This window comes from Bos javanicus, chromosome 19 (assembly GCF_032452875.1).
Source record: "Bos javanicus breed banteng chromosome 19, ARS-OSU_banteng_1.0, whole genome shotgun sequence".
Lineage (NCBI taxonomy): Eukaryota > Metazoa > Chordata > Mammalia > Artiodactyla > Bovidae > Bos > Bos javanicus.
The window spans coordinates 50,126,933-50,141,007 of NC_083886.1; the positions used below are offsets into that span (position 1 = coordinate 50,126,933).

Genomic DNA, 14,075 nt, shown 5'->3' on the forward strand with positions numbered 1-14,075 from the left:
TGTAATTTAGACACGCTGAGGCTGCTGGGGCCCTGGAGAAAATTCAGAGCCCCAGGTTTCATCCCCAGGAAGCCTGGAACAGGGCCTAGAAGCCAGCATTTAACACACTCAGGCATTTCTCCTGCCACGTTTCTGTGTCTCTCTCTAGACAGCCAATATTGCTCCCCAAGACTAAACCAAACTTTCCACTCACTTCCTTTTGACCCAGGCTGAATCCAAAAAGAGATGATCAGGTGGGTTTGCATAAAGACAATGCTGTTGTTGTTTAGTTGCTAAGTAATGTCTGATCCTTTTGTGACCCCATGGACTATATAGCCTGCCAGGCTACTCTGTCCATGGATTTTCCAGGCAAGAATACTGTAGTGGGTTGCCATTTCCTTCTCCAGGCGATCTTTCCCACCCAGGGATCGAACCCGGGTCTCCTGCATTGGCAGGTGGGTTCTTTACCACTGAGCCACCAGGGAAGCCCATAGTAGCCACACCTTCTCTTTTTCTCACAGTCCGCTTCCCTGCCAGCCTGAATTAGAAGCAACCTGCCATATCCCTCTCTGCCTACACGTGCTCACAGAGGAGCACAGGGTCACACCAGCCAGTCCTCTCACATCAGGCTAGTCCACACAACTCCAATTTCTTTAAATTTGTCGAAAAAGAGGAAGTTCTCTCTGTGATTCGCTGATGGGAGGCAGGGAGGCCATCAGGACTCCTTTGCCCTCCTCCCCGATTTCATTCAAGAGAATGTGGGGCTATTTAAACCAGCCGTTCTTTGGGGCATTTTTCTTTCTGTCACATCTGAGGCTCACTTACCATTTCGAAGCTTGAATCTCCAAACCAAAACATCATGTGGAAGAAGAGTTTTCTCGTGTTCCTTTTCTCTCTTTCAGTTCAAAAGGCTGCCCTGGATTGTGAAAGAGTAAGAAAAACAAATGGTAAGTTTCATGTACTTCTCTGTTGTACTAAAGCCGCTTTCACCGAAATAGTGAGACAGTCAGCTTTAATCGTGCGCTGTCATGAGCGGGTTCTTCTGTGCTTTTTGATGAACAGCCAAAGAGGAGAGTTTTTCCACTTTGTACTGTTTAAAATGAAGTGATTTTAGGGAGGGAGTCAGAGAATCTTTCCTGAAACTAAGAAACAAAATGTTGAGCTTGTTTTTTTTTTTAAACAATGAAATGGTTCTTTCTTTCTCTGTTGTTTTTTAATTAGAAAATCAACCCACAATTGTTTTAAAATAATTCAGGTGACACTAAAAACATATCCTGGGAGGCAGTTTATCATCATAGAGCCAGGCTTGTTGCGGTCCTAACCTTGTTTCTACCCTTTTCCAGCTGGTAGTCTGGGCACATGATGAAAACCACTTTAAGCTTAATTTCTATTCTCTGTGAAGCGGGGGAGTGGGTTGGCGGCGGGCGGGGGGGTGCGGTGGGGTGGGGGGGAATAAAGGCACCTCCCTGGGAGGGCTGTTGTGAAGACTGAGACAAGCCCTGTCCCTCAGCACAGAGCCGAGTGCGTGGGGAGCCATCAGTAAATGCTAGCCCAGGTTGTTGTTATTATACTGTAAAAGGTGAACGTTCTGCTGTAAACAGATCCCCAGTCCCTCTCCCATCTCTGTGTCCAGAAGCAACCACTATTAACAGTCCTTTTCGCTCCAATATCAAAGCAAACAAACTCTTCTGTGACCTGTTCTTTTTAAAGTTAACACGTCCCAGACTTCTTTCTAAGAGGAAGTTGTAGATTTAGCTCCCTTCTTTTCAACAGTTGCACGGCAGTTCACAATAGGACTTAGTCATAATTCATGGAACTATCATTCCCTTATTTTATTCCTTATCTTAGAAACAATACTGCAGTAAATATCCTTTGTGGACACATGAGCGTGTGAGTTCATGCAGGATAAGATCCTAGAACTGAAACGGCTGGGTCGAAGGCCGTGTCCATTTGAATTGTTACAGCTAATGCTAAGTTGCCCTCCTAGCACGCTGAACTGGTGCGTGTTCACCAACGCTGACCACGGACATGGGTTGAGTGTGCGTTTCTCACCCTCTCTCAGACAGTGGATACAATCAATTTTTTAAATTTGTGTCAACTGATGAGGACAAAAATAATATCTCAATGTTGTTTTAGTTCGTGGTTGCCTCGTCACTCATAAAGCTGTGCTCCTTTCTCATGTTTGTTGACTACGAAAGCTCTAGCACGCCCATATAAAAGATATTTAGGGATGGCAATCTGGCTGGAAAGAGAAGTGAGGTCTTATCTTGAATCTGAGCTTACATAAGACTGAGAAAATATTAACTGTCCAGATCAAAGTGTAGATTGCTGGCGTTTTTGAGGGGTCTAAACCCCTCCTCCACCCAAGCCATCCCTCAAACACTATTTCTTCTTCTGAGAATTACCTATTCATATTATTTGACCATTTATTTTTGATTGTCTTTTCCTTATTAATTTGCTATTGGTTTATGTATATTAGGGCTTCCCTGGTAGCTCAGACGGTAAAGTATCTGCCTGCAATGCAGGAGACCTGGGTTCCATCCCTTGGTTGGGAAGATGCCCTGGATAAGGAAATGGCAACCCACTCCAGTATTCTTGCCTGGAGAATGTCATGGACGGAGGAGCCTGGGCAGGCTACAGTCCATGGAGTCCCAAAGAGTCAGACATGGCTGAATGATTAACACGTTTATCTTACGTATATTAAAATAATCCTATGCGGGGAAACAGTGGAAACAGTGGAAACAGTGTCAGACTTTATTTTTCTGGGCTCCAAAATCACTACAGATGGTGACTGCAGCCATGAAATTAAAAGACGCTTACTCCTTGGAAGGAAAGTTATGACCAACCTAGATAGCATATTCAAAAGCAGAGACATTACTTTGCCAACAAAGGTTCGTCTAGTCAAGGCTATGGTTTTTCCTGTGGTCATGTATGGATGTGAGAGTTGGACTGTGAAGAAGGCTGAGCGCCGAAGAATTGATGCTTTTGAACTGTGGTGTTGGAGAAGACTCTTGAGAGTCCCTTGGACTGCAAGGAGATCCAACCAGTCCATTCTGAAGGAGATCAGCCCTGGGATTTCTTTGGAAGGAATGATGCTAAAGCTGAAACTCCAGTACTTTGGCCACCTCATGCGAAGAGTTGACTCATTGGAAAAGACTCTGATGCTGGGAGGGATTGGGGGCAGGAGGAGAAGGGGACGGCAGAGGATGAGATGGCTGGATGGCATCACTGACTTGATGGATGTGAGTTTGGGTGAACTCCGGGAGTTGGTGATGGACAGGGAGGCCTGGCGTGCTGCGATTCATGGGGTCGCAAAGAGTTGGACACGACTGAGCGACTGATCTGATCTGATCTGATCTGATGCTTATTTATGTTTTAAGTACTTTCTTCTAGGCTTCCACTTGTCTTAATTTTGCCATGGAGGAGTTTAAAGTTTTAGAATAGTTATTTCTTTCAGTCTTTTCTTTATGGTTCCTGTTTTGTGGGTCTTATTTGGAAGACCTTTTCCAACAGATGATATAAAAATGTTTCTGTGTATTTCTCTTAATTCTTTTATAATCTTAAATTTTAACATTATATTTTCCGATGAGGGTTATTTCTTCCCTTGGCATTTTTAAATAATAAAATACAAACACACAAGCTATCAGAGATTACTAGGATTGTGGCAAAAAGAGTCAGGAGGCCATTTAGAGAAGCTATAAGAATAAAATAAGTTTAAATAGTGTAATAGGTTGAGACACATCAAATATGTTTACATCTATGAGTTCACAATGATTCTTAAACAAAAATAACGATAATAAAGGAGAAACATCTCACTGTTTTAAGATACTAGGAAACCAACTCATTATTTTTTAAAATTGCTCAATAACAGAAGAGAATCTAGTATTTATCCTCCCTTTTCCAGACAAACCGATCCAGAGTGTAACCAAAGAGTTGACAAGGGTATTTCTCTTTAGATAATTATGGGTTATAAATGAAAAATAATTGGTATATCCCCATTTTGCAACCTCTAATGAAATTATCAGTGTGCACATGTGTTCTCAGGCATGTGTCTGACTCCTTGTGACCCCATGGACTGTAGCCCACCAGGCTCCTCTGTCCATGGAATTTCCTAGGCAAGAATACTGGAGTGGGTTGCCACGCCCTCCTCCAGGGGCATCTTCTTCACCCAGAGATCGAATCTGCATCTCCTGCCTAAGCAGATGGGTTCTTTACCACTGTGCCACCTAAGAAACTCAATGAAATAATGTTTCTGGGTAACCATCAACAAAGCCTGCTAACAAACAAAGAAGAGAGATAATCAGACATTATGTGCCTCCTAATGGAAGTACACCTACCCCCTAAGTTGCATTCTTGCTAAATAAAAGCTAATCTGAATTTCATCAAGCCTCTGGACAGGAGATAGAAGAACATGATAAAGGAGCACCATGGGAATGTAATTAAAGAAATCCAGACTATGGAAAACACTTCAGAACAAACAACTTGCTATCTTCAACAGATAAAGTACAGGGGGAATAAAAGAGACTGAAAGATCTATTGATGAAAAAAGACATAAGAAACATTGCAACTAACTACAACAGACCATCATGGATCCTAAAAGAAAAATCAGACAGTTGGGGGAATTTGAACATTAACTAGATATCTGGTAATATTTTTAAAATATTGTTAATTTTCAGGTGGGATAATGGTATTGTTATTTTTACCAAACAGTCCTTACTTTTTAGAGATTAAAAACTATTATTATGAATGTCCTCCAGCCAAAGATCACTGGAGACACATGTGTAGTTGAACAAAGTTAGGTTTTGAGGGAAAATGTGTACCATGGGAACGAGCAAGAGGGCATCCTAGAATAAGATTTGTGTTCGGTAACTTGGAGGAAGATTTGAGGCAGCAGGATTTACTCTGAATTGGATTCTCTCTCTCTCTCTTTTTTTAAATTTATCTAGTTTCCTGAGCAGGTATCAAACCCAGGCCCCCTGCATTGGGAGAATGGAGTCTTAGCCATTGGATCACAAGAGAAGTCCCTGAATTGGATTCTTTTAGCAAATGGAAACAACAACACGGTTGGGCATCTTAGTAATTCTTATCTGATACCCAGCGTGAGACTGATGCATGAAGCAGAGCCCCCAAAGCCAGGGCTCTGGGACAAACTAGAAGGATAGGGAGGGGAAGGAGGTGGGGGGGGCGTTTCAGGATAGAGGGACACATGTATAAGCTCTCGCCAATTCATGTTGATACATGGCAAAAAACCATAACAATATTGTAATTATCTGCCAAGTAAAATAAAGTAGTTAAAAATAAAATACATAATTCTTATCCAAAAGATAAGCAATGCAAGACAAAAACCGTGACGGATAAAGAAGCAGCTGTCAACCGTACTAGCCAGTTTAGAGGGATATTTGGCCATTTTTGTGTTTTGGATGATGTTCACGTACTCATCTGTGTTTAGACAGGAGTCATCTGGTCTTTTTGTCTTGATCTAATATGGTCATAGTGTGGCCTTGTCTGGTACCAGGGACCAGTAAGTTCCAAGCCAGAACAAAAGAGCTCAGTGAGGTCACCCATCTCTCACTGGGAGAGGCCTTTGGAGGTGCCGAGACTTCCTCACACACTGTCCAGCCTGGATGCGCAGGCAAGAAATGCCCCCCACCTCTGGGAAGTTCGCCAGGAAAAGACGGTCTCCACCACCTCGACCCACAAAATGTGGCTTGACAACCATGGGGTGATTATCACTGGATGGTAAAAAGGACTTTGTCTTGTGTTTTGTTTTCCAGAACTCCCTTCTCCAAGTCTGCACTCAGAAACGGACACAGTCAGGAGGGGTCAGAATGTATCTCTATCGTGTTTGCAACAGAACAAATCACTAGAGATCACCTATTTTTTGTTTCGGGGTGATAAATGCCTGCAAACACAGGATGGAAAAGGTGAACCTGTGACTTTTAACCTAACAGTCTCAGAAGCCCATGATCTGGGTCCCTACAAATGCAAAGTCCAAGTTGCTAACTGTTCAAAATACAGTCTTCCATTCAACTTCACATTTGCCGGTAAGTAAAACGCTTGTTCGGAGAAGGCAATGGCACCCCACTCCAGTACTCTTGCCTGGAAAATCCCATGGATGGAGGAGCCTGGTAGGCTGCAGTCCGTGGGGTTGCTAAGAGTCTGACACGACTGAGCGACTTCACTTTCACTTTTCCCTTTCATGCATTGGAGAAGGAAATGACAACCCAGTGTTCTTGCCTGGAGAATCCCAGGGATGGTGGAGCCTGATGGGCTGCCGTCTATGGGGTCGCACAGAGTTGGACATGACTGAAGCGACTTAGCAACAGCAGCAGCAGCAGCAAAACGCTTGTTACTCAGGGGCCCTGTGATTTGGGGGAATTATTTCCTGTTGTAGAGTGGACTCTCTGTTCTGCTGGTTAACACTCTCTCAAGATCCTAGCATATGTGTTACTGAGATGTTGTTTAAGAAACAAGATCACTTGTTTCTTAATAATTCCATTTCACTTTCTCTCCCAAAGACGTTTAGCCATTTTAGATGATAATAGGCTGATGGCCTAAGACTAAAAGTCTTACATCAACAATTGAGAAAGTTGTTGAAATCCTTTCTAAATGCTTTTCTCTGGATTCTTGTCATATAGGCATACACACAAAAAAAGACTTTTTCTCTGAAGATTCAAGTAAGAAGTCTTAGAATCAGTGTTGGACCCTGTGGCAAGGGCCTTCAGAGCCTCAGACTTTCCCCAGCTCCTTCTCTTTACGACAGCCTTTGGCCAGCACTCTTTCTGCCCAGCCACCTCTTTCCCTGCCCTTCCCTGACACTACCCATAGCTTGTGGGATCTCAGGTCCCTGACCAGGGCTTGAACCCAGGACACAGCAGTAAAAGCCCAGGATCCTACCTGCTAGGCCCCCAGGGAACTCTCCAACCACATTTTATCACTTTTACATTTTTCTCTCCCATCTGCCCACCCCAAGCCTCTCACAGCCTAGCATTAATGGCCTCATCCATGACAGTGACCTTGATATTGGACTACTGGGAAAGGGAGAGAGGGTTTTCAGGTAATATGTGTACCTGGAGTCTTCCAAACAGAGGACCCCTGGCTTACTGATCGAGTATTTGGGTGATTCTCTGGGTCTGTGCTCTCCAGCACGGTAGCCACTAGCCACATGTTTGGTAGTTAACTTTCAATTCAAGTTAGTTAAAATTAGGTGAAATTTTAAAAATGCAGTTCCTCCATCTCGTTAGTCACACTTCAAGCGCCCAGAAGCCATGAGTGTGGGGTGGCTGTTCTATTAGACAACATAGACACAGAACATATCCATCATCACAGAAAAGTTCTATTGGGTGTCTCTACTCTAGGTCAACGGTTCTTAGCGTTTTAGGGTATAGCCATTTTAACAATGTAGTGATAGTGATGGATACCTTCCCCGAGATGTTTTCATGAGACTACCGAAGCAAACATCTGCACAAGACTATAAGGGATGCCATGGACTCTGGATTAAAGCCATCTCAGGGACCTCCCTGGCAGTACAGTGGTTAAGACTACAGGCCTTCAGTGCAGGGGGCACAGGTTCATTCTCTGGTCAGGGAACTAAAAGCCCACATGCTATGTGGCTCAGCCAGAATTCTTTTTATTTAAATAAAAAAAAAGAAAGAACCAACCATCTTAGGACAAATTTGAACACAAACTCAATTGAAGCCATAACTGTAAAAGAAATGTAAAAAGATAATCATGTAAACAAGGTCTAGGATGTGGCGCATAATGTGAGGGCAGTGTCCTCGCTGATAATATTCTCTGGTGGTCAGATTCCTGCTGGACTGGGCAGCCTGGATTTGCAGAAAAAGCAACGCAAGGGGCATCAGGGAACCCATGTATACCCCGAGCTTCCTGTGCAAGGCTGAAGCCTTAAATCAATGGTTAAAAAAAACCCAGTCCTCATTTCCTGAGCATCTGTCCCACAGACAGGTGTACAGTCTTTCCACATCCTGTCTTCAAAGTAAATGCACTAGTTTCCTGCAATGTGTTTCCAGCAGTGATTACACTGCCTGGTAGAATTTTTTTATAGATTATAAACCTGTATCATCTTCATTTAGGTCAGACTAGGAAAGTTATGACCAACCTAGATAGCATATTCAAAAGCAGAGATATTACTTTACCAACAAAGGTCTGTCTAGTCAAGGCTATGGTTTTTCCAGTGGTCATTTATGGATGTGAGAGTTGGACTGTGAAGAAAGCTGAGCGCCAAAGAATTGATGCTTTTGAACTGTGGTGTTGGAGAAGACTCTTGCGAGTCCCTTGGACTGCAAGGAGATCCAACCAGTCCATTCTAAAGGAGTGTTCATTTGTAGGACTGATGCTGAGGCTGAAATTCCAATACTTTGGCCACCTCATGCAAAGAGTTGACTCATTGGAAAAGACCCTGATGCTGGGAGGGATTGGGGGCAGGAGGAGAAGGGGACGACAGAGGATGAGATGGCTGGATGGCATCGCCGACTCGATGGACGTGAGTTTGGGTGAACTTTGGAAGTTGGTGGTGGACAGGGAGGCCTGGCATGCTGCGATTCATGGGGTTGCAGAAAGTTGGACACAACTGAGTGACTGAACTGAACTGAACTGAACATCTATTGAGTGCCTACCCCATGTGAATAACTGTCTTGCATGCTGCCAGAGTTTCGATGACACCTAAATCATGGTCTTGTTGCCAACTCAGTAAGGGATATGAGCCATGAACACAGATTCATTCATCTTTGATCCACTCATTGAATATTTAATGATATCCCCAATGTGCCAAGCCCTGGATATACATTAGTTCCTGCCTTGGTGGAGCTTATAGTCTAATTGAGGAGGCATGAAACCCAAGTACCCAGTCAAATAAATTCATAATCACAAACTGTGTTGACGGTTATAAAGAAAAAGAAACTGGCACAGTGATGGAGAAAAGTTGGGGAGTGGGTGGTGAATGGGGAGTGACTTCCTTAGATAGGGTAGTTGTGTGCATGCTAAGTCAATTCAGTCGTGTCCAACTCGACTATCAACTGTAGCCCACCAGGCTCCTCTGTCCATGGAGATTCTCCAGGCAAGAATAGTGGAGTGGGTTGCCATGTCCTCCTCCAGGGGAATCTTCCCAACCTAGGGATCAAACCTACATCTCTTAACGTCTCCTGCATTGGCAGACGGGTTCTGTTTTTTGGCTGCCCAGGAATCTTAGTTGTGGCATATGGAGATCTAGTTCCTTGACCAGGGATTGGACCCCTAGAGTCTTAGCCTCTGGATCACTAGGGAAGTCCCAGCAGATGGGTTCTTTACCCCTAGCGCCACCTCGGAAGCCCAGATAAGATAATTATGGAAGGACTTTCTAAGGGGATGGCATTTCAGGGGACCCCTGAAGGATGAGCAATGATTTGCTACAGTGAGAGAAAGAAGGCTCTAGTCAAGGGATAATACCCTGTGCTGGGGGCTCCACCTTGAGGAAGAACTTGGCTGTTGGGAAGGGTGTAATATGCCACTGGTATGGCTGGAGGTCAGATGAAGGGACGGTGAGCTCAGGTGAGACTGGAAAGGGGAGGGGAGAGCCAAGTCAGGCCTATGACCCCATTTATCGTCTTTGAATTTAATTCTTCCTGGGTGGGGCAGGGCAAGGGTAGAGGTTGGGGATTGGCTGGGAGGCTTCTGCAGTCATCCAGGAGATAAACAGTGGGGAGATGGAGAGGAGTGGACGGGGTCAGAACAGACTTTGGAGGGAGAAACAACAGGACTTGCTGAGTGATTAGGTTTGGAATCATAGGTACTAAAGGTGAGGAAGGAGTCAAGAATGACCCTCAGGTGTCTACTGTGATCAGCTGATGGACAAGGAGTGGTGTCGTTTACTGAAAGGGGCAAAAATAGAAGTTGTTCAATGGGTATAAAACTTTGGTTAGAGTTAACAATGCTGTACTATGCACTTAAAACTTTGTTAAGAAGGTAGATCTCTACAAATGACCCAGTTTCATTCATTTTTATGAATGAGCAATATCCCATTGTATATATGTACCACATCTTCTTCATCCATTCAACTGTCATTAGACCTATCAGCTGCTTCCACGTCCTGGCTATTGTAAATAGTACTACAATGAACATTGGGGTACACGTGTCTTTTTGAATTATGGTTTTCTCCAGATATGTCCAGTAGTGGGATTGCTGGGTCATATGGTAATTCTATTCCTAGTTTTTTGAGCAAACTCCATACTGTTCTCCATAGTGGCTGTATTAATTTACATCCCACCAACAGCGCAAGAGGGTGCCCTTTTCTCCACACCCTCTCCAGCATTTATCATTTGTAGTTCAATTCAGTTCAGTCGCTCAGTCGTGTCTGACTCTTTGCGACCCCATGAATCGCAGCACGCCAGGCCTCCCTGTCCATCACCAACTCCCAGAGTTCACCCAGACTCACGTCCATCGAGTCAGTGATGCCATCCAGACATCTCATCCTCTGTTGTCCCCGTACACTTTTTAAAAAAAATACTTATTTATGTATTTGGCTGCATCGGGTCTTAGTTGCAGCATGTGGGATTCTTGCTGCATCATGCAGGATCCTTCATTGTGGCGCACAGATTCCAGAGCGCTGGGGTTCAGTAGTTGGGCTCCTGGGCTTAGTGGCCTAGTGGCACATGGAATCTTAGTTCTTCAACCAGGGATTGAATCCATGTCCCCTGCTTTGCAAGGTAGATTCTTAACCACTGGATCAGCAGGGAAGTCCCTATAGTTTGTAGAGTTTTTGATAATGGCCATTCTGACCGGTGTCAGACATGGATGGACCTAGAGTCTGTCATACAGAGTAAAGTCAGAAAGAGGAAAAAAAAAATCATGTATTACTGCATATGTGTGGAATCTAGAAAACGGTACAAATGAACCTATTTGCAGGGCAGGAGTAGAGACTGAGACACAGGGAACAGATGTGTGAATATGGCAGGGGTGGGATGAACTGGGATATTGGGACTGATGGTATGTGCTCTGCCACGTGTGAAACAGATAGCTAGTGGGAACCTGCTTTATAGCGCAGGGAGCTCAGCTCAGTGCTCACCCTAGAGGGGTGGGATGGGGGTGTGTTAGAAGGGAGGTCCAAGAGGGAGGGGCTGTATGTATACATATAGCTGAGTCACTTCATTGTACAGCAGAAAATAACACCTTGTAAAGCAACTATCAGATCAGATCAGTTGCTCAGTCGTGTCCGACTCTTTGCGACCCCATGAATCGCAGCACGCCAGGCCTCCCTGTCCATCACCAACTCCCGGACTTCACTCAGACTCACGTCCATCGAGTCAGTGATGCCATCCAGCCATCTCATCCTCTGGCGTCCCCTTCTCTTCCTGCCCCCAATCCCTCCCTGCATCAGAGTCTTTTCCAATGAGTCAACTCTTCGCATGAGGTGGCCAAAGTACTGGAGTTTTAGCTTTAGCATCATTCCTTCCAAAGAAATCCCAGGGCTGATCTTCTTCAGAATGGACTGGTTGGATCTCCTTGCAGTCCAAGGGACTCTCAAGAGTCTTCTCCAACACCACAGTTCAAAAGCATCAATTCTTCGGCACTCAGCCTTCTTCATAGTCCAACTCTCACATCCATACATGACCACAGGAAAAACCATAGCCTTGACTAGACGAACCTTTGTTGGCAAAGTAATGTCTCTGCTTTTGAATATGCTATCTAGGTTGGTCATAACTTTCCTTCCAAGGAGTAAGCGTCTTTGAATTTCATGGCTGCAGTCACCATCTGTAGTGATTTTGGAGCTCAGAAAAATAAAGTCTGACATTGTTTCCACTGTTTCCCCATCTATTTCCCATGAAGTGGTGGGACCAGATGCCACGATCTTTGTTTTCTGAATGTTGAGCTTTAAGCCAACTTTTCACTCTCCACTTGCACTTTCATCAAGAGGCTCTTGAGTTCCTCTTCACTTTCTACCATAAGGGTGGTGTCATCTGCATATCTGAGGTTATTAATATTTCTCCCGGCAATCTTGATTCCAGTTTGTGTTTCTTCCAGTCCAGTGTTTCTCATGATGTACTCTGCATATAAGTTAAATAAGCAGGGTGACAATATACAGCCTTGACGAACTCCTTTTCCTATTTGGAACCAGTCTGTTGTTCCATGTCCAGTTCTAACTGTTGCTTCCTGACCTGCATACAAATGTCTCAAGAGGCAGATCAGGTGGTCTGGTATTCTCATCTCTTTCAGAATTTTCTACAGTTTATTGTGATCCACACAGTCAAAGGCTTTGGCATAGTCAATAAAGCAGAAATAGATGTTTTTCTGGAACTCTTGTGCTTTTTCTATGATCCAGCGGATGTTGGCAATTTGATCTCTGGTTCCTCTGCCTTTTCTAAAACCAGCTTGAACATCAGGAAGTTCACGGTTCACATATTGCTGAAGCCTGGCTTGGAGAATTTTGAGCATTACTTTACTAGCATGTGAGATGAGTGCAATTGTGTGGTAGTTTGAGCATTCTTTGGCATTGCCTTTCTTTGGGATTGGAATGAAAACTGACCTTTTCTAGTCCTGTGGCCACTGCTGAGTTTTCCAAATTTGCTGGCATATTGAGTGCAGCACTTTCACAGCATCATCTTTCAGGATTTGGAACAGCTCAACTGGAATTCCATCACCTCCACTAGCTTTGTTCGTAGTGATGCTTTCTAAGGCCCACTTGACTTCACATTCCAGGATGTCTGGCTCTAGGTCAGTGATCACACCATCGTGATTATCTGGGTCATGAAGATCTTTTTTGTACAGTTCTTCTGTGTATTCTTGCCATCTCTTCTTAATATCTTCTGCTTCTGTTAGGTCCATACCATTTCTGTCCTTTATCGAGCTCATCTTCGCATGAAATGTTCCTTTGGTATCTGATTTTCTTGAAGAGATACCTAGTCTTTCCTATTCTGTTGTTTTCCTCTATTTCTTTGCATTGATCACTGAAGAAGGCTTTCTTATCTCTTCTTGCTATTCTTTGGAACTCTGCATTCAGATGTTTATATCTTTCCTTTTCTCCTTTGCTTTTTGCTTCTCTTCTTTTCACAGCTATTTGTAAGGCCTCCCCAGATAGCCATTTTGCTTTTTGCATTTCTTTTCTATGGGAATGGTCTATACATGGACATCACCAGATGGTCAACACCAAAATCAGATTGATTATATTCTTTGCAGCCAAAGATGGAGAAGCTCTATACAGGCAGCAAAAACAAGACTAGGAGCTGACTGTGGCTCAGACCATGAACTCCTTATTGCCAAATTCAGACTTAAATTGAAGAAAGTAGGGAAAACCACTAGACCATTCAGGTATAACCTAAATCAAATCCCTTATGATTATACAGTGGAAGTGAGAAGTAGATTTAAGGGCCTAGATCTGATAGATAGAGTGCCTGATGAACTATGGAATGAGGTTTGTGACATTGTGCAGGAGACAGGGATCAAGACCATTCCCATAGAAAAGCAACTATACTCCAATTAAAAAAAAAAAAAGAAAAAAAGAATCTACTGTATAGCACAAGGAACCCTACTCAATACTCTGTAATGAACTATATGGCAAGTGAGAGAGTGGATGTATGTATACGTTTAACTGATTCAATTTGCTGTACAGCAGAAACTAACACAACATTGTAAATCAACTGTGAGCCAATAAAAAATAATTTAAAAAAAGAGAAGGTAGACCTCATGTTAACTGTTCTAGGCACAAAAGAACTAAATGAATGACTGAATGAATAAAAACATTTTTAAAAAGAATATAATTTTAATAATGTTTATCTACCTACCGATTGATTCATTAACTAGCAGATTAACTAGAGTTCAGTTTCAAAAGGTTATGTTTGAGGTGGCCAGGAGACATTCAAGTGGATCACAGAATAAGAGGCAGAAAAAGTAGTATGAGGATGGGATCAAGTGCTGCAGGAGACAGAAGAGGGAGAACTTTCGCCTGGAGGGTTTAGGAAAAGTTTTATGGGGAAGGTGGCATCTGAATGAGCCTTAAAGGACTCCTTTAATTTAAAAAACAACTGATTTATGGAAGAGTTACAACTCCCTTCCCTTGATCACAGTGATGCTATGATGCCCTTTACCAGTCCTTTTACAAACTCTGA

The 14,075-nt window shown here is 43.5% G+C and overlaps 2 protein-coding genes across 4 annotated transcripts in view; one reads left to right on the plus strand and one right to left on the minus strand.

The window, feature by feature from the left end:
• Nucleotides 1-894, minus strand: part of PECAM1 (platelet and endothelial cell adhesion molecule 1) — a 94,195-nt gene extending 93,301 nt beyond the window's left edge. The window contains exon 1 of the mRNA XM_061392404.1: nucleotides 805-894. The gene's annotated coding sequence lies outside the window, so the exon portion shown is untranslated. The remainder of the gene's footprint in view (nucleotides 1-804) is intronic.
• Nucleotides 839-14,075, plus strand: part of MILR1 (mast cell immunoglobulin like receptor 1) — a 37,720-nt gene continuing 24,483 nt past the window's right edge. For all 3 annotated transcript variants that reach the window (XM_061392411.1, XM_061392410.1, XM_061392412.1), the window contains exons 1-2: nucleotides 839-926; nucleotides 5,754-6,023. In XM_061392411.1, the coding sequence (XP_061248395.1) occupies nucleotides 839-926; nucleotides 5,754-6,023 (358 nt within the window). The remainder of the gene's footprint in view (nucleotides 927-5,753; nucleotides 6,024-14,075) is intronic.